The 25,144-nt window shown below is 46.9% G+C and overlaps 1 protein-coding gene across 1 annotated transcript; it reads left to right on the plus strand.

The window, feature by feature from the left end:
- The first annotated feature begins 1,866 nt into the window (after nt 1-1,866).
- LOC132378803 (uncharacterized) lies at nt 1,867-18,148 on the plus strand. Its single transcript, XM_059946016.1, has 8 exons — nt 1,867-2,083; nt 6,207-6,334; nt 8,386-8,579; nt 9,396-9,485; nt 10,475-10,640; nt 12,082-12,324; nt 13,318-14,001; nt 16,216-18,148. Exons 1-8 carry the CDS (start codon nt 2,041-2,043, stop codon nt 16,258-16,260), a joined length of 1,593 nt encoding a protein of 530 aa, XP_059801999.1. The 5' UTR covers nt 1,867-2,040; the 3' UTR covers nt 16,261-18,148.
- Nucleotides 18,149-25,144: the final 6,996 nt, after the last annotated feature.

The following is a 25,144-nucleotide window of genomic DNA, read 5'->3' on the forward strand; positions in this document are numbered from 1 at the left end:
ACCATAATCCAACAGAACATAATCATGCAGAGTCATATAGAGATACAACATGAAAATAGGCCATTCAGCCCACAAAGCCCATGCTGATATTCAACCATTCATTTCACTTCATTCAACTTTACTTGTCCCAGCATTGAAATGTTCTCACAACCAATGGACTCACTTTCAAGGACTTTTCATCTCATGTTCTCAATATTTATTGCTTATGTAGTTATTATTATTATGTCTTTCTTCTTGTATTTGCACAGTCTTTTGTACACTGGTTGAATGCCCAAGTTGGTGTGGTCTTTCATTGATTCTGTTATGGTTATTATTCTAATATGTGGGAATTTCATCCTTCCACTACTCTAACCAAAGCTCCTTCGAATTTTCCCTATGGATCTGCTCCACGGGATCTTCAGTCACTCCTCCTACATCAATTTTTGTGGACTCTGTCTGTACCTCTTACTGCCTCAGGAAAGCAGCCAGCTTAATCAAAACCCTGGCTATCCTGGACCCTCTCTTCCCTCCTGTCCCATCGGACGGAAGATACAAAAGCCTGAAAGCGCGTCCCACCAGGCTCAAGGACAGTTTCAACCCTGCTGTAGTAAATAGCTTCCAAAATTGATAAATTGGACTCCTGACCTTGCACTCTACCTCATTATGATCTTGCACCTTATTGTCTACCTGCACTGTGCTTTCCCCATTGCTGTCACACTATATTCTACAATGTTAATGAAAAATGTTCTTCTTCTGCCTTAATGCATTGTGTAATGATTTGATCAGTATAACAGTGCGCAAAACAAGCTTTTTGGTACATGTGACAATACTAAGCTAATTCTATTTCCACACAAAATGCTGGTGGAACACAGCAGGCCAGGCAGCATCGATAGGGAGAAGCGCTGACGACGTTTCTCCCTATCGATGCTGCCTGGCCTGCTGCATTCCACCAACATTTTGTGTTTGTTGTTGTTTGAATTTCCAGCATCTGCAGATTTCCTGGTGTTAATTCTGTTTCCAATACCTTCCTGACACTGTTTACAGTTCCTACAGTGATTCACTCTGTCAGAAACCTGCAGGACTTTGCACAAGTCTATCCTGTCTCCTCCAACGCTACCTGTCAACATGTCCAGAGGCACCATTCTGGTAAATGCCCTCTGCACCCTGCCCGAGATCTGATCACCTTCCCTGAGATGTGTTGTCCAGCCCACTGGCCGAGTGTAAGCAGCGTTAAACGCAATCGCGCTTTCCTTGCTCTTTAAGCAACAAACACCTCAGCATGCCCTGATCAGGGCCCTGGTGCAGAGTCTCATTGGTATTTCCTTGCCTTCCACAGATGGTGCTCAGTCAGCTGTTACTCCGGTAGATTCTCTGTTGCTCCAGATTCCTGCATCTGCAGTATCTTGTGTCTTCCTTGTGTCCCAAACCAGTTCCTCTGAAACCCAGATAACCCTGTGTGTTAACAACACACACAAAATGCTGGAGGAGCTCAGCAGGCAGCATCTATGCAAAAAAAGTACAGTCGACTTTTCGGGCCGAAAGAAATATCGACTGTGTTTTCCCACAGATGCTGCCTGGCCTGCTGAGTTCCTCCAGCATTTTGTGTGTGTTGCTTGGATTTCCAGCATCTGCAGGTTTTCATGTTTGTGAGCCTGTATGTTTTTTTTATTAACAGAAGGATAAACAGAAAAAAGTTCCATCTGATACTCTGGGCTGAATGGCCTTCTTTCTGTGTTGTAACATTTACGTAATTATACAATCACATAACACCGTTGCTAGTTGCTATGGTTTGCGTCAGTCACTTTACTGTTTCCATTCACGCAGGAAATTACGAGCTGGAGAAAGCCCTTTTCTCCTACCAGCTGTGCGTTTTTATCAGCAAGACAATCAGTTTATGCGGCTCTTCACTGAGCTCTGACAGACTTTGCTGTTTCCCTGACTGTGGAAAGAACTATTGTCTCTGACAACTGTGATATAAAATGTGCGGGTGTGATTGCTGAAAGTTCATTTGTATCTCCAGACTTGTACAGGGAGTTAGTGCAGTCCTGTACTTCAGTATCAATGAAAGCCAATTGGAGATTGGGGCAATTCTGTGTCAGTCAAGGTAGGTAAACTGTTTTCAACTGCTCTTGTTCCTCAGCTCTGCGGCAAGCTGTTGTGATGTTCACAGCTTGCACCGTCACAATTTCACTTATTGCAAAGAACTTTATGTTGGTACTTTTATTTATCATAAGTGTATTGGAAGTCTCCTTAAAACGGACAAAGCGCAGGTGATTTTGGAAAGAAGCCAAGGTTTAGGATTAATATGGATGACTTCAGAATCAGGTTTATTATCTCAGTGGCCACTTTACTAGGAGTTGAATTCAGTGTGGTCTGCTGCTGTAGCCCGATGTGCTGTGCCTTCAGAGATGCTCTTCTGCACACCACTGTTGTAACACCCGGTTACTTGAGTTTCAGTCGCCTTCCTGTCAGCTTGAACTAGTTTGGCTATTCTCTCTGAACTCTCTCGTTAACAACACATTTCTGCCCATAGAACTGCTGTTCACTGGATGTTTTTTGTTTCTCGCACCATTCTCTGTGAACTCCGGAGGCTGTCGTGCATGAAAATCCCAGGAGATCAGCAGTTTCTGAGATACTCAAACCACCCCATCTGGTACCAGCAGCATTGCATGGTTAAAGTCACTTTGGTCACATCTCATGTCTGGCCTGAACCTCTCGACCATGACTGCATGCTTTCACGCATTGGGCTGATTAGATACTTGCTTTGCTGAACATGCGTATGTAATACTGAGGTCACTGCGTGTACAGTATGTTGTGAAATCTGTGGCAGCATTACAGTGCAAGACATATAGAAGGACAGAGATAAATAGAGAGTCAAATAACAGGATAGCATTCCCGGGCTCATGGACTTTTCAGAAATCTGACGGCAGAGGGGAAGAAGCTGTTCTTAAAATGTTGACTCTGGGTTTCCGGGTTCCTGTACCTTCTTCTCAGTGGCATCAATGAGAAGAGGGCAATTTTTTAAAGATATAACACAGCCCAACGAGTCTGTGCCACCCAATTACACCCATATGATTAATTCACGTACTAACCAGTATGTCTTTTTGGAATGTGGGTGGAAACAGGTGCACCCAGAGGAAGCCATGTAGATAACTTAAAACTCCTTATGGACAGTGATGGGAATTGAACCTGGGTCACTAGTGTCTTAATAGCATCACGTTACCCACTATGCTACCGTTCCACCCCAGGTGGTTAGGGTTTTTGACGATGGATGCATTCAGGTGACCAGAGGGGAGGTGAAGATGTTCTTCTGTAAAACACATCTGGTAGCTCTGGTCTGACGCATGCTACCTGAACACCCGATGCTCAACACCAAGTGATAAGTTGGGACTGATGGAAGGGAACACTTCAAGGGAGAGAGAGATTAAATGGGCAGTTTAATTCCAGAACCCGAGCGCTGAACGGGCCTCACTTGGATCCTGCGGCCCAGTGACTCTCAGCTGAATGCACATTAAAAGGTGGAATCTCACGTCTGAAATTCATTATTAAAGCAGGAAATCTGGCGACCTCTGCTACCCCGCACTTCCTGGCTGCTTGTATTTAGCTAAAAACTAGACCGAGCAAAGAAAGGCTTCTCTCTGAAATGCTTACCGTAGTTGTCTCGTTGTTTCTGGGAACTTCTTCCGTGAGTGGGTAGCCACTCTGCAGTCACTCTTATCTCACTGGCACACTCCTCTGTTTGCAGCATCCTCACGTTCCCTTCCATTCTGCCTCCACCCCTCCCCATCCTGCTACTCCCCCCTGTACTTGAGCACAGAAGCCTCTGTCACCACATTCTAACGGCAAACTCTCGGGGCCGTTCAGGCCCCTGTGCTGGGGAGATGCTGACTTTGTGATTTAGCATAGCTCTGCTTCAAGAGATTTGCAGCTAACATTGCACATTACTTGTTCCATCTTTGCAGTCTGCGATGAGAACCCTGCCCATTTCATTCCCCTTCACCACTTCTCCCTGTCCCTTCCTGCCCATTCAGGTAGTGATTGTAAACCTTACACGTAGATCCACGGGGTTTGGGTAATAAGACAGTGAAGGAACAGATGTCAGGCAGGGAGCTGTCTCAGATTGTGGCTGATCTGATGCAACTCCACCAGTTGTTTGTTAATCTCACCAGGAACTACTTGCATTCTGTCGGAACAATAAGGTTTCCTGGGCTAAGGCTGATCTAGACTTTGCCCTTGAAAGAAGGCACATTCGAGGCAAGTGGTTTGTTCCCTCCTGACATGTCAGAGCCACTCAGGCTGTTTAATGCCTGTTTCCTCTCCATTCATTTGGACCATGCTTTCTCACCTTTGAAATTCAGTGTTCATTGGTTTCATGGGGAAAGGGAATTTCTGCTGCAGAAAGATCTCTGGATCTCCGTCTCTGGGAACTAGGATCAGCCATGTGATAGCTCTCTCTCTCTCCCTCTTTCTCTATCTCTATCTCTATATCTCTCTCTCTCTCTTTCTTTCTCTCTCTCTCTCTCTCTCTCTCTCTCTCTCTCTCTCTCTCTATCTCTATATCTCTCTCTCTCTGTCTCTATCTCTCTCTCTCTCTCTCTCCCTCTTTCTCTATCTCTATCTCTACCTCTATCTCTCTCTCTCTCTCTTTCTCTCTCTCTCTCTCTCTCTCTATCTCTATATCTCTCTCTCTCTGTCTCTATCTCTCTCTCTATCTCTCTCTATCTCTCTCTCTCTATCTCTCTCTCTCTCTATCTCTCTCTATCTCTCTCGCTCTCTCTCTCTATCTCTCTCTATCTCTCTCTCCCTCTTTCTCTATCTCTACCTCTATCTCTCTCTCTCTCTCTATCTCTATATCTCTCTCTCTCTGTCTCTATCTCTCTCTCTCTATCTCTCTCTCTCTCTCTGTCTCTATCTCTCTCTCTCTATATCTCTCTCTCTCTATCTCTCTCTCTCTATCTCTCTCTCTATCTCTCTCGCTCTCTCTCTATCTCTCTCTCCCTCTTTCTCTATCTCTATCTCTACCTCTATCTCTCTCTCTCTCTCTATCTCTATATCTCTCTCTCTGTCTCTATCTCTCTCTCTATCTCTCTCTCTCTATCTCTCTCTCTCTATATCTCTCTCTCTCTATCTCTCTCTCTATCTCTCTCTACTATCTCTCTCTATCTCTCTATCTCTCTCTACCTCTATCTCTATCTCTCTCTCTCTCTCTCTCTACCTCTACCTCTATCTCTATCTCTCTCTCTATCTCTCTCTCTCTCTCTCTCTCTATCTCTATCTCTATCTCTCTCCTTCTCTCTCTCCCCCCCCCCCTCTATCTCTCTCTCTGTCTCTATCCACTGAAACCCATGGAGTCTGGGCTTAGACTGAGGTCAATAGGTTTTTGCTGGGTAAGGATAACAGAGATGTGAATAAAAGACAACACAGTAAAGCTAAGGAACATATCAGAACGGTCTGAACGGGCTGAATGTCTTACTGTCCCTTCATAAGCAATCTGGAGTGTAGCAAGGATAGAACCATTTTGCTCAGTAGGAATTAGCAAAGTCCTGAATGGGTTGAAGAATGAGCAATTAGGTTGTCCAGAAGCTGAGAGTAAGACATTGGCCATTGACGGTAACATCGTTAAAAAGAGATTTCATAGTGGCTTGAGCTGGAACAAGGAATATTTAGGATGAGAGCACCAGAGACCGCCCCCACCTCAGGCAGGAGTGATTTGTGTTGGAGGGACGCACTCCAGGTTCAGTGGAATAAATCCAGGGTGAAATGCTTAACCAATGAAAGAGGCTGAATAGACGGTGAAAATAAAGCAGAGTATCGGAGATGTTTCAGGAGTTCAGGGGATCGATGGAGAGAAACTATCTCCTCCAGAGGGGTGGATGGAGCTCAGGGTAACTTTCAGTTTAGACTGAGGCTGTTTAGGGTGATGGGGTAGAGGAGAACTGTTCCCTGGGGTTCTGCCAGTGTCTGCAGTCTTAGCTGCTGGTGCCGGTGACGGAGCAGACCTCACGTCTGGGGAATGAAACGAGGTGAAGAAGGTAGTGGATGGAGAGCAAATCGACGGTTTTGTCGAAGTATAACTGGGGAGGTACGGTCTGACTGCCGAGTGGAAGGAGGGTGAAGTGAAGGTGAATGATTTGTCCAGGCAGGGATCACGTGACCTGAGTTGGGACGTCATGCATTTTGCATCCAGTGCTGCCAATTTAACAAGCACTCTCCTCTCTTCCTCTCAGACAATGTGTGGTGCAGCCGGCCTCTGAGTTACACCCGACCCCAACACTTGGTGCCTCGGGGCAAGTGCAGCCTTGCCCTCACCAAGTCCAAAGAGACCCGCCCCTACCTCAAGCTTCCACAGTTCAAGGTAGGTCTGTTGTGATATTTCGCATCTATATTTCTGTACGGCCTAGAGAGCAAAGCCTTGGAGAATTCCAGACTTAAGGAGGCCTGCCATTCGTGCTAGAGTTTCGCAGTCCCATTCTGCCTGCTGTAATTGTCGGCTCTGCCCAAAATTGCTGGCCCTTTCTCTATCATTGTCGAATCGCCCCTTGAAATGTGCTTTGTTTTCTCCCTCAACTCCGCACTTTGAAAAATCTTTCTGTGTTCTTGTCACCGAAAAGATAAACTTTCTCTTTCTCTCCCCCACCCCCTGCACACCACCCAACCGAAACTGCTGGTATTTTTAACGTTTTCATTAATTCTCCCCTAACTTCAGTTTGCGTCGCACGAAGGAGCTTTCGCCAGCCGAGGAGCTCCATTAGCTTCTGCTGACAATACTTTGGGAGCCTTCTCTGCATGAGATGACATACAGAATGCTGGCTGGAACCATGAACATCTGTCAGTCTAACTGATAGATGGGGGCTGGGTTGTCATAGTCACACACACATGACATTACCTCACACCCACTCCCTCTTCTGCCTCTTTCTACAGCACTATCTTTAGCTTCCACTGTGAGTGAGTCGAGTCAAATAATCCCTGTGACATTTGGCTCATTAACCACAGGCGTCTGTGGAAAAAGGAATGACAAAGTTCAGTTTGGTGACAGTGTCTCTCGATGTTTCAGTTAATACTTTGTCGGAGTGAACAGTTTTTTTGTTGGGGCTGGGTTCAGACCACAATCCATGTGCTTGCAGGCCCAGAAGGGCCGGAGGTCTCTCTTATCAACCTGATCACGACTGAACTGGGAGTAGAGCTGTGAAATCTATTACAACAATTTATAGGAAAAAAATAATTTTTATAGTGTAACTTATGAACTTACACTTATAAATAATGAAAGGCATACCTTCTATTTTGCCTTTTAGTAGCTACATAGGGGACTGCAGGACACCCAGCAGCCAGTTTATACATAGCAAGTTCCAAAAAAACACCGCACTTTTCAAGGGAGCAACACAGACAAAATACTCAGGCGGTCAGGAAGCATTTATGGGAGGATAAAATAAACAGTGAACATGTTGGGGCCAAGACCGAGTCCTTGGCCTGAAATGTCTTCATAGATGCTGCCTGACCTGCTGTGCTCGGGAGTTCCAGCATCTGCAGAATCTCTTTGGGCACAATAAGAATGACTCTGTTGTAAGTACATGGAGTCCAGGATACATATTGACCAGGGCAGGAGAAACAAATTCTCTTTGTCCTCCAAAATGCTGTGGTAGAATCATCTGCCTAGAGGAACTCACGAAGGTCTCGGGTAGGCTGTGTAAGTGAGGAGAGTTATCCCAAATTTGTACCAATGTTTCTGGACCGGACATTGACCCTGTAACCCTCTCCCTCAAGAATGAGGGTCTCTACCCATTGGGCAAAGGACGCTGTTAAGATAGCACAGGAAATTGAGTATGAACAGAGCACTAAATCTTCATATAAGTATCAAATAAGACAAGATTGGATAGAGACATGGCTGAGCGAGGTATGATGGCTATGGTCCGTGTGCAGGTAGATGGGACTAGGCAGAAGCCCAGATTAGCATGTACTAGATGGGCTGAAGGGTCTGTTTCTGGGCTGTGGTGGTCTATGACAAGTACTCTCCCAGTGAGCTGCCATTAAACGGTTCTTTTATACAAAGTTTGGTAAACATGATCTGATAGCAACCGCAGGAAGATTTGACTGGTCTAATGCAGTCCAGAGTATCATTTTGCACGTGGCACTATACATCACACTTTGCCAAGGGCAATTTCATTTGTTCTGTAACCTGCTATTTTCCTTCTCAATCAAGTGAAGGTAAACAAGCTCCTTAAAAATGTTTTCATTGGCCTTTTTCCAGTGGGAGAGGTACGTATTTGAAATTTTAATGAGTTCTTGCAAATTCAGGCATTGAAAATATGTCACATTGAACAAAGTCTGCATTGACAGCCACTGACAAATAGGCAAATGTGCCCCAGTAGTCCTGCTTCTGCTAAACAGCGGTGTGATTGTGTGTCACAGGATCGTGCCAGTGAAAGGATGGGAGACTCCCAGAAGCCGATGACACTAAACCAAAAATCGCCGGTTGACTCAGAAAGCTTGGCTATGGGAATAATGAAGGAAGTGGCCCTGAAGTGGTTCGCTGAGACCCAGGCTGAACTCATCCTGCAGAACGGCCGGTTACCCGAATGGTTCCATGGCTTCGTTATGAGGAAGTAAGTTACCTGGGATCCGAACGTCCCACGTTCACTGGGAGACCGAATGCTGGGAGGTTTATTACAACTCCCTGAGACTATAGATGCCTGTGGCCTGCAAACTGCTCTAGTATTCAGGGCCAATAATTACCAGTATTTTACACTGCTATTGAACAGGCTATAGTCTCCTACTTACGCAGTTATGGGGACTGTAACCAACCGTTTTACACTGTTACTAACTGTAATCCACTTCCTTGTACTAATAGAGACTGTAATCTGCTATTTAAACAGTGATTACAGAGGCTGTTATGAACTGCTCAACACTGTAAATACACAGGCGACGATACGCTTGTGTTCACAGTCATTCAAAGGCACTTTAATCTGCTTCTTTACAATGTAATTACAGAGACTGATTGGTCACTTTGCAATTGAGTGCCTGCAACATGGTTCATACGTAGGTCTATAATCTCCATTAGTTAAGGGAATGTGATGTGCAAAACGTCCTTACAGGGAGTGGAATCAGATATTTTGCCCATTGATTTTGCTATTATTAGTCTTTGTAGCACAAGCCATGCTCCATTTCCATTCTGTTCCATTCTGGATCAGAGGCCGAATAACTAATTCTGCCAAGCTTTAAGAAGACAGAGGAGCCATTTTGACCCGTGGGTATGATTGCCCACAGGGCGTTTTGCAAACAGGCCTGATGTTGAACACCGGGAGATGGGAGAACGCAGAGCAGTGACCCACCCTTTTTGCACTCTGTGGGGTAACTTAGCTCTACAGGTGATGTGATGATCACAGTAACAATGCTAACCACTGCTTTTCTACATCCAACAGAGAAGCAGAGAATCTCCTGTGGAACAAAGGCGTTGGCCAGTTCCTCATCCGCCTTAGTGACAGAGCCACCGGATACATATTGTCCTACAAGTACGTGCGTTATAAAGCGGGACCTCCGATTTTGGGTTTATACCGTGGCATCCGTTTCCAGAGGGAAATCTGATTTCTTGAAGTAAAACATTCATCACTCTTGGTACAGGAAAGCAGAAAATACCTCAGCTATGTGGAAAATGAGGGAGAGGGAGGGGGAGGAGAGAGTGAGGGGGAAAGAGTAGGAGAGGAGAGAGAGAGAGAGAGAGAAAGGGGGAGAGAGAGAGGAGAGAGGGAGAGGGGAGCAAGGGGGGAGAGAGTCAGTAAGAGTGAGAGAGGAGAGAGAGGGGGAGAAAGAAGGAGAGAGAGTGAGTGAGTGAGTGAGAGTGAGAGAGAGAGAGTGAGAGAGAGAGTGTGAGAGAGTGAGTGAGTGAGTGAGTGAGAGAGAGAGAGTGAGTGAGTGAGTGAGAGAGAGTGAGAGAGAGAGTGAGTAAGTGAGAGAGGAGAGAGAGGGGGAGAAAGGGGGAGAGAGAGAGTGAGAGAATGAGTGAGTGAGAGAGAGTGAATGAGACAGCGAGTGTGAGAGAGTGAGAGAGAGTGTGAGAGAGTGAGTGAGTGAGTGAGAGAGAGGAAATAAGTATCTGTGGGGTTTTGATGTTCTTTATCATTTCTACACATCTTGAGTGTGATCACTGTTGGAGTAAGGTGTGAAGAGCAGCATCACAACAGTCAGAGAGGGTGTTAGAGTCATGTTGGGGAGAGACAAGTATTATCCAAAGCTGCTTGTAAACAGTGTCAGGGAGCTACTAATGTCGTCAAGTTTACAGTCTCAACTGAGAGACGGTGCTTGCAACAGTGCAGCCCTCCTGCATTACTGTGTTGGAGCTTCTCTCAGATTCTGCGCTGTAGGGTTATTTGCGCTCAGTATTTCAGCCACTGAGAGCGAGGACAAAGGACACCAGCCACGCGCAGTGGCAAGGTGCAGTCAGTGTGCGCTCTCAGTGCAGGTGGGACACACACACCTAACTTGTTGATTGGTTTATCTTTAGGGGAACCAATCGTTGCCGCCACTTCGTTATCCACCGGCTGAAGAATGGAAGGTACATGATTGACGGCAGTAACCACAGCCACAAGGGCCTTGCAGCACTAATTGATTACTACATGACAGAGGCCATTCAGCCCTTCGGAGAGGTCCTCACTGAAGCCTGCAGTCAGGTAGGGATAGGCACTTGTTATATACCCTGAATCTCCAGCACAGCCTTACCCGCACCCCACCCCCTCGACTCCTCTTCCTTTAGTCCCACTGCTTCGTTTCCAAGGTGCGAGCCAAGCCTGACTGGCCTCACTGAGGTGTCCCGAAAGGCATGAAGCTGAGGCAAATGGAGGGGGGGAGACATTTGCAGGGAGTTGGATCCTGAGGAAGCTGGCCAGAAGAACCTCTCCCTGTGGGAGAGCAACCTCACTGGCCAGCAAGGCGCAGTGAAGAGAGGATGATTTTGGATTTTGGATTTGGGGAGGAGTTGATCCTCCGGGCATTTCAGCGATTACGGCCAGCTGCTCAGTGATGGGTGACAGGCAGATCCCAGCCTCGCACCTCCGGACTGAGCTGCCTGTCCAGGAGTAAACTGGGAGAGAAAAACAATGTTGGTAGTGTTTCAGTGCAAGGAATGGACAGCAGTCTGAACGTTGTGTCAAAAGGACCCTCACCCAACCTGCCCAAACCATGCAGGCTGTAGGGATTTCACAAATCCAGCCTCCCCCCCTGCCCCCTTCACAAAATTCAGCCTCCAGTTTTATTATCAGCACTTTGAACAGGAAGTACTGTGTACAAAATATTAGCTCATCTTACTCTTATCGCCCTGCCTGACAGGCAAAGTTATTCATTGGAAATATATTTCCATAAAGCAGTTGGGTCCCGAATTCACAAATGACTCAGTTAAGGAAAAGTAAGGTTAATACAATTGGGGGCCATAGTTTTAGTTGAAATTGAAGCTTTTCCTTTAAGGGTAGTACATTGTCACAATTGGGAAGTTTAAAGGCTTGGGCAGAAATCCTTCTTATTCACAGACCGGATATCACAATGATGAAACCGTGATCTTATAGGAGCAAGGGAATAAAATCATGGAAGGGGATCGATAAGACAGAGGTAGGAAAGTTGTTTGCACTGGTAAGTGAGACCAGAACTAGGGGACTTTGCCTCAGGATGCGGGAGTTTTGATTCAGGACAGAAATGAGGAGAAACTGCTTTTCCCAGAGAGTGGTGTATATGTGGAATTCTCTGCCCAGGGAGGCAGTAAAGGATCGTCATTAAGTACGTTCAAGGCACAGTTAGATAGATCTGTGCACAACAGGGTTGTGGGGAAAAGGCAGGTAGGTGGTGCTGAGTTACTGGCCAGACCAGCCATGATTGTATTTAATGGTGGAGCAGAGTCGATGGGCCAGATGGTCGATTCCTGTTCCTATTTCATATCTTTCTATGTTTCTTACGATATTCGGCAGCAGATGCTGTATATCCTTGAGACAGCTCAGTTAACGGGAGGAAGAAAGTCCTAGACGGAAAGGGTTAAAATTCGGGAAGTGGCACATGTGGGTGGGAATGTACTAGCAGAAACTTGATGGTCCGTTCCATGTAACACCTCTCATTTTGACCTTGCAGTACGACAGGGGTGATGTGTACGACCACATCAGTTTCGACCCACCCAGCAGTTCATGCTCGGAAGAAGCGGAGGTGAAAGAAGTAACGATCAGAAGACCAGTTCACAGTCGCCCTCAGCCTCGGCAGCCGGAACCCCCCGGCGAGTGGCAGTGCGCGAGACCACCAGCCATCCCTCCGAAGGCCTGCAAGGTGCCCACTGGCAAGAGGTTGGGATCCGCGGACAACTTCTCCTCCAACCCTGAGGTGAGGGTTCAACAGGCAGATTGAGAGCTGTAACCAGCACGTCAGTAGAATGCGAGTGACCAAAAATATCATCAAAAACAGTTTCAGTGTAAACTCCCTCAAATAGCTGCATGATACTATCTGGATGATGGGAGGTTCAAAGCTAGACTCACCTGCTGCTCTTTGACTAGCGCCTGGGACCTCATGATAATCCCAGGGGGTAGGTCAGGGTGACACTCTAGGGAGTCTAATGCTGGCACTCTGAGTGTACTGAGGGAGTGACGCACCATCAGTTACTCTCCACAAGATGTAGATCCTACAACAACCCTCGAAAGGAGGGCAAAGGGTTTTCATACTTACCTCTCATTGAAACTGCTCTGGTTCCTGTCAGATACTCCAAGCCGGTGGCCGCTTTACAGCCAATGTAATTGTGACAGCTGGTCAAGACTAATTAATTGGCTGTGAAGCACTTTTGGGATAACGAGGTTGAAGAAAACGCATTGGAAATCTGAGAGCTTCCTATGGGAATATGTAATCTTCCCTTGAGAATAGAGACACAGATGGAAGAGCCCCTGCCTCACTGTTCCTGAGACCAGGGTTCGATCCTGGGCTCAGGTGGAGTTGGCAGTGTTCTCCCTTGTGACCATGTGCTTTCCCTCCCAGTTCTCAGTTTCCTCCCTCACTGTGGATGGGCAGGTGGAGGGAGGGAGGAAGAGGGCTGGTTTTGCTGTGTTCTGAGCGCAGTCAGCATGCTATGCTGGCACCATAATGCGTGGCAGCAGTTACGAGCTGCTCCCAGCACATACTTGGGTGTGTTGGCTGTTAACACAAGTGACACAATGCGCCGTGTGTTCCGATGTACATGCGGTAAATAAATCTGAATGTGGGGCGAATCAAATGGCGTTAGTCGAAGTGAGAGGTGGAGGTCGGTGCAGTCTCGGTTATCTGCTTCTGTTTTGCCCCTGTCTCTGACTTCACAACTCTAAACCCTTTCCGCATTGATTTGTGTTAAAGGATTCAGGCAGGATGAACTTGGTGTTTGAGGAAGAGAGGCAACTGGAAGTCAAGTACGGGCAAGTTCATAAACTCCGATCTGTGAAACCACCAGCCATGGAGTCGGCTGTGGAGCCCGTGGTCTGGAGAACTCACACAAGCTCGGTGTCAAGTGAGAAGGTGGATGACAGGAAGGCTTGCCACAAGTGGGAACCGAACAGTGCAATATATTCCCTGGCCATGGAGTCTCAGCCAATATATAATGAGCCTTTCGAGCTGATGACAAATAGCTCTGCCACAGACGTTGTGTACACAGAGGTGGACGTGAATCACTTGCGGTCTGACACTTCACCCTCTGCCAGTGACAACTACTTCACCACAATCCCAGTGCCATCTGAGCTCAACTGCCAGGCTTCGGAGGCCAAGTACTCGGGCTTGACCTCTGGCCCATCGACTCCCCCTCGACTGTCACCTAATTTAAACACCAGGGTGAAATCGGTATCTCCCACAAACTTCGCACCGAAGCCGGGGACGAGTCCAAACTTCCCGCCCAATCTTCGACCGCTTCCTCAGCCTTGCGAAAGCAGTGAGCGGCTGCCTTCCAAATCCTTTCTGAGGGGGAGAGAAACCCCGAGCTCGATGGAGAATATGTACGAACAGGTTCCTGTGGCAATCTCAAGGCGCAGTCAAACAAAGCCAGACAAGGTAAGGATCGTTCTTATATTGACTATAGCCTCTTTAACCTTTGTCTGATGGGTCCCTCGCATCACGCTCCCAAATTGCACTGGCAAAGTAGTCTAGTAGGTGATAATGTGCTGAGCTCCACCATATCTTAGATTTCTAGCAACTGGAAAGGTGTCCCACGCCGGAGAGTGGACATAAAATTAAGCAAGATCAAACGCGATTGTAGATGAAGAAATTTTCAGAAGTTTCTATGTCCAATCTACTAGGGAAATGCAGCCATCTTCAGTTTATACTCCACTCCAGTTAAGATCCAGTTCCGAGCACTGCAGCATTGCTTGACGCTTGGAACTTCAGGATACCCTCTAATTTTTTTGTGTTCCTGTGGACCAACCATTGCCCTGAGCAGGAAATTTTTACATGGCCTGAAAACTGCATGGCACTTTGAATGTTTTTTTTTTGTAATATACATACTGTGAGTATTTTGAATGAACATTTTTGATTTTATTTATTAATTCTATTGAAATAGAATACAACAAAGAAGATGTTTCGCATTTCATAAGCTTTTAAACTTAGATGTATTCAATGTTCAGCGGGCCAGTGGTTTATTAACAATGAGCTACTGACTTCCATTCTGTGTTTATTGTTACAATTTGTAACTTGGAACACTGACAGCAGAAATACATTGAAGCTCCAAAATGTTTCAAAGTAAAGGTTGTGGTATGTTTATTATTTAGAAAATTTATGGATTATATTCATTAACACATAATTAATTACAGAATATTTCACAAATATATTAATGTAAATTTTAAAATTATATTAATATTATATAAAATAAAATTCCTGCTATGTGGCATCAAAGACTACGTGCATGTGAGCATTTCAGTCACTGCGTGGCCGTTTACCCACACAGCTTCGAGGGAACAGGAATCCTGCCCATTCCTTTAATGGCATGGGAACCCAGTGGCAGCAAAATACATCAATAAAAGAGAAAATACTGTAAACATTCAGGCAGCAGAGGAACAGAGAAAAAGACCAACTGAACTGAGAAATAGGGAAAAACACTTAAATTTTAAGGTGTGGAGAGAGTTGAGGGGTGTGGATAGAAAGGGAATATCTCTGATAGGGTGAGGCCAAGGTTTCCATGGGGATACGCTGTCAATGATGATTGGTATGATACATATGACATTAATAATATAGGACAATTTCATGCTATCCACCTTTGAACTTTTACACTTCTGTCAAAGGAAGTGCAATTGTGGTGAATCTTCAGCAGAACTTCACAAGCACATCCACATTATTTGGTTCTCAAATGATCCTTGTAACCCAAGTAATCGTTTTCACACCACCTTCTATTGTTGCCTTGTGCTTGCTGGGATGAGACTCCTGGATGTGTTTACATTATCGATCGTGAGAAATGGGAATCAGAGGAGGGTATTCAGCCCTGCTGGCGTGCTCTGCCATTAACTAAGATCAGGAGCAGTCTGGGAGACTGGCCATGCCAGTGTGAGAGCCCCTTCAGTAACAGGCCTATAAAAGAGAGTTATTCTGAAAGAATGGCTGATTCAGAAGGAGGCCCTACCCAGTGAGAATGATCTTGAGCCACTGACTGATCCTGGCCAATTATCCCAAACACATGTAATGTTGAGAAATGACTTTTCCTTCCAAACCTCTGCACTTTATGAACACAGGAGACTCTGCAGATGCCAGAGAAAAGAGCAACACGCACACACAGTGCTGGAGGAACTCAGCAGGTCAGGCAGCATCTATGGAGGGGAATAAACAGCCGTGTGTTCTGGATCTAGACACTAATGAAGAAATGTTTCATACTGAGACCCTGATGAGGAAACGCCAACTGTTTATTGCCCTCCATGGCTGCTGCCTGACTTGCTGATTTCCTCTAGCATTTTGTGTGTTGCCCGCACAACTTTACCTCTCCAACCTTCTTCAGTGTCATGCTCCCTCTCGGCCCCTCCACCATGTTTTCAGTCTTGCTCATTCCTGGATCCTCTCAGAGTCAGAGTCTCCCACCACCTTGGTCTCTGCTGGGTCCCTTAATGAACCCAATTCCCTCTCTTCACAAAAACTTCCTCAAGATATTGTAGTTGGCTATTCCGTTACTCTTCTCACAGTGATACAGTCTTAGAAAACGCTTCTTTGTGTACATGTCGTCTGTTACATGGGCTATGCCGTACTCAAAACCAATGGAATACAGAGCTCTGCCTTTCTTCTTCACAGGATGAAATGCGTAAGAAGTGGTTCTCCGACTGGAAGTGCAAGTGACGGAAGGAGAGAATTGTCCCTCTCAAATGTTCAAGCTGCAAACCTGGAGCTGGTGGAGGAGTTGCCGAGGGGGCCACCTGAGATTGATTCCGTAACCCACTGGACTACTGGCACTGCCAAATATCTACTACACTGTTGAAAATGGTCCACCATTTTCCTGCACTGACACTAACCCCCGATTTGTCCACTGCTTAGAAATCAAATTCTGACCCCAATCCATCAAATAGCTGTAGAGTTTGCTATAAGCTGTCATTAGGATGAAAGTGCTTCACTCACTGATTGGAGAGTTACTGCTTTGCCTTTGTACTCTACTTGCCCTTCTGCAGCAGGGTATCGAGCTGACATTGGGACTGTCGTAAACAGGGCGACTGAACTTTGCGTGCAAGAGATGCCCATTTCACACCTCCCCCCAACGTCAGAAAGCTGTACATATTGGAGAGTTGTGAAATAGACTAGTTACTCTCACCCCTTTTAGCCCATGCTACGGTGTTGGAATCACCCCCTTTTGCTTCTCTCCAGAGCCTCTGTGAAGCAAGGGGCAAGTGACCTGCTTTCAGGTTCCTACAAAGTTCACTACAGAGCCAGATACAATGAGGCTGTGGGCAGTCGGTCACTCTTAAACTCACCCAGGTGAGCGGTTAAGGGAGTGTCCTACGTACACCTACATGTATATACATGTGCAATGAATAGCTTATGTGCAGCCTAATCATTGGCACAGAGCATCGCGTAAGTGGGTCGCGCTGGCTGGAGACCAGAGACTCGCTCTGTGTGGGGTGGGTTGAACTTCTACGAGCTCATCCTGGGTGGATTAGACAGGGAAGTGAGTCATCCTGCACCACAGACCAGTGTTACCTTTCGCTGAACTTGAAAACTGCTCGGGGACCTGAAAGAGCAGGGTGGGCTGGATTTCCAGCGCTCCTACCCTCTGATACTGTTTGGCACTCAACGGAGAAACATGACCTTTAACAGAACTATTTTCATCTTCTATCTTGGGATCAGATAGTAAAACAGCACACTGACTCATGAGGGCCAGCCACACAAGATGCATCAGTGGAAACAATGATTTTGTTGATAACTACACTGGCTGCTTGTTTGAAGTGAAAAACATCCTTAATCTCTTTTCAAATGTTGCATTTTATAATTCCTCCAGTTACATTTTTGATATTTGATTTATTTCTTTGTGTGAGGGTTGAGAGCGTTTGAGAGGTCTGGAGAGTGTGAGATGTGGAGGGCCGCGGTGAAGTTGCCACTCCTTTCCTTTGCTGTAGCAATGGTGAACGAAGGTACTCGGTAAAATGCTGAAATTGCCATTTTACTTACATTAGAAGTCATAGCTACTTGTTATTGCTTCTCCATCATACCACAATGTCAATGTGGTCACAGAATAGGCCACTCAGCCCTTCAAACTAACGCTGACGTTCTAGATTGTAGCTATTCTGTGCCAATTCCATCAGCTCACTCCAGTTCCTTAACCCATTCCCTCGACCAAGATATTTTTCACTGTTGCTGAGAGGCGAAGAGTGTTCCAGGTTTCTGCTGCTTGAAGCAAGGTGCTATAAACCAGCCCATACAACCCACAGCTCCACTATCATCCTGGTTATCTACCACAAATACAATAACGTTATTTTAGTCTCTGTAGTACAGTCTACTCATGCACACTACCAGCAGACTTTGTCAACACTGGGGCTGAGGCCCTCTCAGACAAGATGCAAGCTTAGGGATAAGAATAATATTTGTACAAGCAGATGTGAAACTGCATTTTTAATCATTCTGTAATTTGCTTTGTGTTCTTTCTCGTGTTTCAGTTATTATTGACTCAGACCATGTACAGTTTCGAAAGTCACTTAAATTAAGTTTTATTTGTTACTGCAATAAAATTATGACTTGATGAACTTTTGCTGGCCTAGTCTTTTCCGAAGCTGTCCCTGTCTGAGCCATGGGAACGGATAAAATAGTCTCAACGCAGCTGGGGAGAGCTGACATACATCCAATAGCTTTGTACAACCGGCTTGCACTAATCACTGGGTGACTGTACGTCCCACATTCTAGCTGTCATTCCACATGCCTGTACAAGAGGTTCACTCATGTACCGCTGGGGTTTCCTGTTTCCACCACCCTTTCAGGCACAGGGTCGCACATCCCACCGCGCCTGTGAAGACAATTCTCCACAGTCCATCCCTTGTCCTTCACGGATTCATTGTCATCTCTGCTGATGAATTGTAATCCTCTCTGGGACGGGGGTCTTTCATGTTCACACTACTTATGCCTCCCAGTTCTTTTTTTACTTCAGTTCAGCTTTCCCTTAGGATTCTTCCTTATATTCGCCTACTGATGATCTCTCCTGCCAAGTGTAATCTCACAGTCCTACAAATATCCTCACAGATATTTTCTGCACCCTCTCAACTCCTCCAGATGTGTGGATACCAGAACCATCCAAGGTGCTCCCACTGTGGCGCAATGAATGACTTGCAACTGACCTCTCTGCCCCTCTGCTCAGCTGATGAAGGCACAAGCACACTCAGTGGGCATTTGTAACCCACTCGACCTGCTCCACTTGCAGGGAGGGTGAACATCCACTCCAGATTTGTGCCATTCCTCTACTTGTCATACCAATCGTACATCCCCTTGCAACGCACACAAAATCCCATTGGAACTCAGCCGGTTAGGCAGCAACCATGGAAATGGACCAACGGTCGACATTTCGGACAAAGACCCTTTCTCAGGACTGGAAAGGGAGGGAGAAGACGCCAGGATAAAAAGGTGGGGGTGGGGGTGGAGGGAAAGGAGGCTTACTAGAAGGTGATAGGTGAAGCCAGGTGGGTAGGAAGGGTAAATGGCCGGAGAGGAAGGAATCCGATGGGAGACGAGAGTGGACCAGAGGGGAAAGGGAAGAGGGAGGTGATAGACAGGTGAGAAGAAGAAAGAGACCAGAGTGGGCAACAGAGGAAAGGGAGGGAGGGTGAGGGGAAAAAACTAACCTGAAGGAGAAATCAATATGCATACCATCAGGTTGAAGGCTTCCCAGATATGCCGGAACGAGAATGGGAGCGGAAATAGGAATTAAAATGGTTAGCCACCGGGAAATAACACTTTTGGCAGATGGAGCGGAGGTGCTCAACAAAATGGTCCCCCAATTTATGTTGAGTCTCAGCAATGTAGAGGAGGCCGCATTGGGAGTACCGGATATGATTGATGACCCCAGCAGATTCACAGGGGAAGTGCTGCCTCAGCTGGAAAATCCCCTTGGCTCGTTTGCTCTCCAAGTGCTTTACTTCTGCAGGATGAGCTTGTTGTGCTACTGTGTGCCCAGCGACGTCTCCCCACGGTCGGCACCCTCCCTTCCATGCTATCACTTACACAGCCAGTTTTGCATCATCCACAGTGCTGTCTCTCTGTTGAAGAGAAAATCACTCATAAACTCCATGAAAAGTCTTTCCCTGTTTCTGGAAGGTGGTATGGACTTTTACTGTCCCCTCCTGACGTGCCTCACAATGCTCTGTCACCCAGCTGTTTTCAGTCCACCTTTTCTAAGACCAACCGTGGCTTCGTAAAATTCTTCTTAGCACAACGTTACTCCTGCTTTGCTACATAACATGTACCTGACCCTTGACCCCATTCCCCCATACACTCTCCCAAAGCGGCTTTAGCCCTTCCCAAAACCAAGGGTAGGCGTATGTTTCTCTTGTTAGGTTTGTTACACCGTTCATGAAAATTCTAAACTCATCAAGAATCCTGCTCTCTCTACACCCTTATTCTGTTCTGTTCCACCTGGAGACGTGGAATTCCACCGTGATCAAGGCCTTGCTATTTTCACACCTCCCACTTTCTGTTCAGTCCCTCCGTGGTTGTGGGAGACCACGAGTACTTCCTGATAATGTCACCAACCCAATGGCCTCATCGTCCCACAGCTGATACTGTTCCTCTAACCTCCGACACTGCATGTCATGTTTTACAACTTTGTGCCTCATGGACAGCCACATAACCATTCAGCTGGCCTGGTGACCTCTTGGTGATCTGTGCACAGAGATTATTAGTATTGGTTTATTTTTGTCACACCTGAAAGCTTTGTCTTGCACCCTGTCCGTACAGATCAGATCATTACCCGGGGTATTGAGTTCAAACAAGGTAAAGCAATAACAGTGCAGAATGAAACAACTACCGAAACAACGCAGTGCAGGTCTTTGACGATAGAGTGCAAGATCATGACAAGGTAGATTGGGAGGCCAAGAGGTCCATTGAAGAGTCTGATAACAGCAGGATAGAAACTGTGCTTGAGCCTGGTCCGTGCTTTCAGACTTTTGTATCTTCTGCCCAGTGGAAGATGGAGAACAAGAGACCATGTCCAGGGTCACAGGGTATAGACAGAGTCCTTAGAAAGGAGACTGGTTTTTGTGATGTGCCAAGCTGTATCCACAACTCTCCGTAGTTTCTTGTGGTCACGTGCAGAACAGTTGCCAATGTTGTTTTGACACCACATCATTAAGCTCTCTACCTCTTCCCTGTACTCCAAATCATTGTTATTTGAGATATGGCCCAGGGCGGAGGCATCATCTGCAAACCTGTAGAAGGAGCGGGAGCAGAATTTGTCCACACAGTTCACGAGTGTACTGGGAGTAGAGTAGGAGGCCGAGGAGACACCACCATGTAGGGCACCGGTGTTGAGAATAATCAAGGTGGAGGAGTTTCTGCCTGTCCTTACTGATTGTGGTCTGTAGGTCAGGAAGTCAAGAATCCAGCTGCAGAGGGAGTATCGTCTCCTCTGGTCCATAGCCTGGTGTTGAGCTTGTCACCCCCACCCAGAATTAAATCAGCAAGGAAGCATTGGTAAACTACCTTGTCCTTTCCCCTTACTCTTGTGGTAGCTGTGTGGAATGAGCTTCCAGTAGAAGTGGTAGAGGCTGGTTCGGTATTGTCACTTAAAGTAAAATTGGATAGGTGTATAGGTATAGGTATAGGTATATTGGATAGGTATCCTATACTATTGGATAGGTATAGGTATAGGTAAAATTGGAAAGGAATGGAGGGTTATGGGCTTGGTGCGGGCCAGTGGGACTAGGTGAGAGTAAACGTTCAGCGCGGCCGAGAAGGGCGGAGATGGCCTGTTTCCGTGCTGTAATTGTTATATGGTTATATTGGCACTGAGTTCTATAATCACAGAAATGGCCCCTCAGCCTACCAAGTCCATTCCTGACCATGATACTAGTCCCATTTCCTCTAAGCCTGTGATGGTGGGGCAAAGTGCTGCCCCAAAGCCACGTTTACGCTTACTGATAACACCACTGCTGGTGGCGAATCAAAGGTGGCAACAAATCGGCGCTTGGGAGGGAGATTGAAAATCGGGTTGAATGGTGCCCAACAGCAACTCAACGTCAACAAAAGCTGAAGAGCTGCTTATTGGCTACAGGAAAGAAGCCAGAGGTCCATGAACCAGTCCTCACGGAGGTGGAGAGGCTCAGTAAGTTTAAGTTTTCACACCCGAGGATCTGTTCTGGGACCAGCACGTAAATGCCGTCACAAAGAAGGCATGACTCTGCTCGCTCGGGCGTTTGCCCTGATTTGGAGTGCCATCTAAAACTCGGCAAACATTTAAAGATGCACAGTGGAGTGTATCCCAACTGGTTGCATCACAGACATCTGGTTCCTCTGCCTCCTCTGGCAGTAGGAGCCAGGTATCTCCCATTCTGTATAGAAATCCTCCACCTCAGATCCTCTTTAAACCTCCTCCGTCTCACCTTAAACCTGCACCTCTTTGCTTTTGATAATCCCACAGCAGGAAAAAAATCCTACTATCCATTCCATTCATCCCTCTCATAGTCTGACACACCTCCCTCAGGTCAGCCGTCAGTCTCCTGTACCTCAGGGAAAACAAGCTCTGCCCATGACTAAAGTCACTTAGTCCAGGCAGGGTCTCGGCCCGAGAGGTTGACTGTTTCCCTCCACAGACCCTGCCTCACCTGCGGAGTCCCTTTGCAGCTTGTGTGTGCGTTGCTCAAGATTTCCAGCATCTGCATCCTGGTGAATCTCCTCTGCCCTCTCTCCAGCACAATCAGATCCTCTCTATATCCTGTGTACGTAATACTCCAAAGTGTGGCCCAACCCAAGTGTTCTGAAAAGTTACAAAATAACATCCCATCTTTGATGCCCTGTGCCCAGTCTATGAAGGCTGACACACCTCAAGAATGTTCCTCTGCCTTCTATGTCTTCCCCATCTCTCCCCTTCTTAAACTGCTTCCTCCACCTGCCAAGAAACTTCACACCTTCCCCAATGGAACCGGCAAAGAACCCCGAAGAAATATTTACCCCAACCCCATTTAGCTGCTCGCTGCCCATCTTGTACAGATTCCATCCCACCCACCCGCCCCCCGCAATATCTCAGGGATCTGGAGTGAAACTGTGCTGCTTCACCATGAACAAGCCAGGTATAATCCTGATTTCTCTATGGAAATTGCATGTCCTCCCTGACACTTGTGTTCTTCGCTTGCATCCCTTGTCCCAAAGGGGTGCTGATTGGGAGTTGAATTGGCCTGTAAATTGCCCCTAGTGTGTAGGTGAGGAAATGATGGGAATAGCAGAGAATACAATGGGATTAACCTAAATGCTTACACAGAGGTGATGGACTGAAGGGCCTGCTTTGTGCTCTACAGATCATTGCAGTTTATTTATTAATTCAACACTTTAAAAAATCTGGGCGCAGTCCCTCCCCGCCTGAAGTCGGGTCTCACACCAAACTTCAGTGAGGTTGGATCGTTCTGTGCATCAGTCAGGTACAGCCGCAGCCACACCAAGATTTGTGGGCTCCCCACTCCTCACTGACAAAGACGGATTATCAGAATCAGAATCAGGTTTATTGTCACCAGTACGTCAGAAATTTGCTGCTTTGGGGCAGCAGTAGAGTGCAATGTGTAAAAATAACTCTAGTCGCAATAATAAATAAATCAAGAGAAAAACAGACATAGATAAATAGATAGATAGACAACCAAACAACAAATACGTAAACACTAGATCTATAAATAAATAGTGTGAAAAGAGAGTAGAATAGTGAGGTAGTTTTCATGGAACATTCAGAATTCTAAGCAGAGGGGAAAAAACTGTTCCTAAAATGTTGAATGTATGTCTTCAGGCTCGTGAACCTGCTCCCTGACAATTGTGATGAAAGGAAGGCATGGCCAGATGCTGAGGGTCTTTCAAACGGGACTCAGCTTTCTGCAGGCACCAGCACGTGAAGATGTTCTCAATGGTTGCACTGATGGAGCTGGCTGAGTCTGCATATTGGAGCCTAGTCACAACTCTGTCCACCATACGCCTGCAGAAACTTGTGAGGGTCTTTGCTGGTATATCAAACTCCTAATGAAGTGTAGCGGCTGGTGTCCCTTCGTCTTTAGTGCGTTCTTCAGGGAATCTGTTTGCAATGCCCCCCCCACCACCGCCACAGTATTAAACCCACTTGCTTATTTCCATCCCTCTCAGATATCTCACGTAACTAATTAATTTGTCACTGAGACTTCAATACCGTCTTATTTTAGCAAAGTTTCCATCATTCATTCGTTTTGCTGATAACGACAATCTGTTTGATCTTATCCAGAGGCTGACGGTGTCAAGGGTGCCACATGCACATTTCTGTGTACAAGTTACCAGATCTGCAGATCTCAGATTGCTAACAACTTTGACCACACAACTCACCCCACAAAAATAAACAAGCTGATGTTTACTCACACCCACTGGCCAATGAAACCCTCTTCGGTATTTTGAGAGCAATGAGCAGTGAGGTGGCCGATACTTGAGCAGAGGAAGTCAGTGTAGCAGTGGTTGTACTACTGAAAAGGACTCTGCATCCTCTCTCTCAGAACTTCACTGGCTCACTCAGTCTGAAAATAGCCCTCTACAGTCTCACTGTGCCGAGGATGGAGACAGACATTGCTGAGGAGGGAGACAGAAATTGCTGAGGAGGGAGGCAGACATTGCTGAGGATGGAGGCAGACATTGCTGAGGAGGGAAGCAGACATTGCTGAGGAGGGAGGCAGATTGCTGAGGAGGGAGACAGATTGCTGAGGAGGGAGACAGACATTGCTGAGGAGGGAGACAGATTGCTGAGGAGGGAGGCAGATTGCTGAGGAGGGAGACAGACATTGCTGAGGAGGGAGGCAGATTGCTGAGGAGGGAGACAGACGTTGCTGAGGAGGGAGGCAGACATTGCTGAGGAGGGAGGCAGACATTGCTGAGGATGGAGGCAGACATTGCTGAGGAGGGAGGCAGACATTGCTGAGGAGGGAGACAGACATTGCTGAGGAGGGAGGCAGATTGCTGAGGAGGGAAGCAGACATTGCTGAGGAGGGAGGCAGATTGCTGAGGAGGGAGGCAGACATTGCTGAGGAGGGAGACAGACATTGCTGAGGAGGGAGGCAGACATTGCTGAGGAGGGAGGCAGACATTGCTGAGGAGGGAGGCAGATTGCTGAGGAGGGAGACAGACATTGCTGAGGAGGGAGACAGATTGCTGAGGAGGGAGGCAGACATTGCTGAGGAGGGAGGCAGATTGCTGAGGAGGGAGGCAGACATTGCTGAGGAGGGAGGCAGACATTGCTGAGGAGGGAGACAGACATTGCTGAGGAGGGAGGCAGACATTGCTGAGGAGGGAGGCAGACATTGCTGAGGAGGGAGGCAGACATTGCTGAGGAGGGAGACAGATTGCTGAGGAGGGAGGCAGACATTGCTGAGGAGGGAGGCAGATTGCTGAGGAGGGAGACAGACATTGCTGAGGAGGGAAGCAGACATTGCTGAGGAGGGAAGCAGATGTTGCTGAGGAGGGAAGCAGACATTGCTGAGGAGGGAGACAGATTGCTGAGGAGGGAGACAGATTGCTGAGGAGGGAGACAGACATTGCTGAG

The sequence above is a fragment of the Hypanus sabinus genome, chromosome 21, assembly GCF_030144855.1.
Source record: "Hypanus sabinus isolate sHypSab1 chromosome 21, sHypSab1.hap1, whole genome shotgun sequence".
In the NCBI taxonomy this organism is placed as follows: domain Eukaryota; kingdom Metazoa; phylum Chordata; class Chondrichthyes; order Myliobatiformes; family Dasyatidae; genus Hypanus; species Hypanus sabinus.

What these genes read in the sequence shown, in the direction of transcription:
- LOC132378803 (XM_059946016.1), top strand. Translation starts at nt 2,041, where the DNA reads ATGAAAGCCAATTGGAGATTGGGGCAATTCTGTGTCAGTCAAG. An exon ending in TCACTGAAGCCTGCAGTCAG is followed by an intron (nt 10,641 to 12,081) that starts GTAGGGATAGGC and finishes TTGACCTTGCAG; the next exon opens with TACGACAGGGGTGATGTGTA. An exon ending in ACTTCTCCTCCAACCCTGAG is followed by an intron (nt 12,325 to 13,317) that starts GTGAGGGTTCAA and finishes TTTGTGTTAAAG; the next exon opens with GATTCAGGCAGGATGAACTT.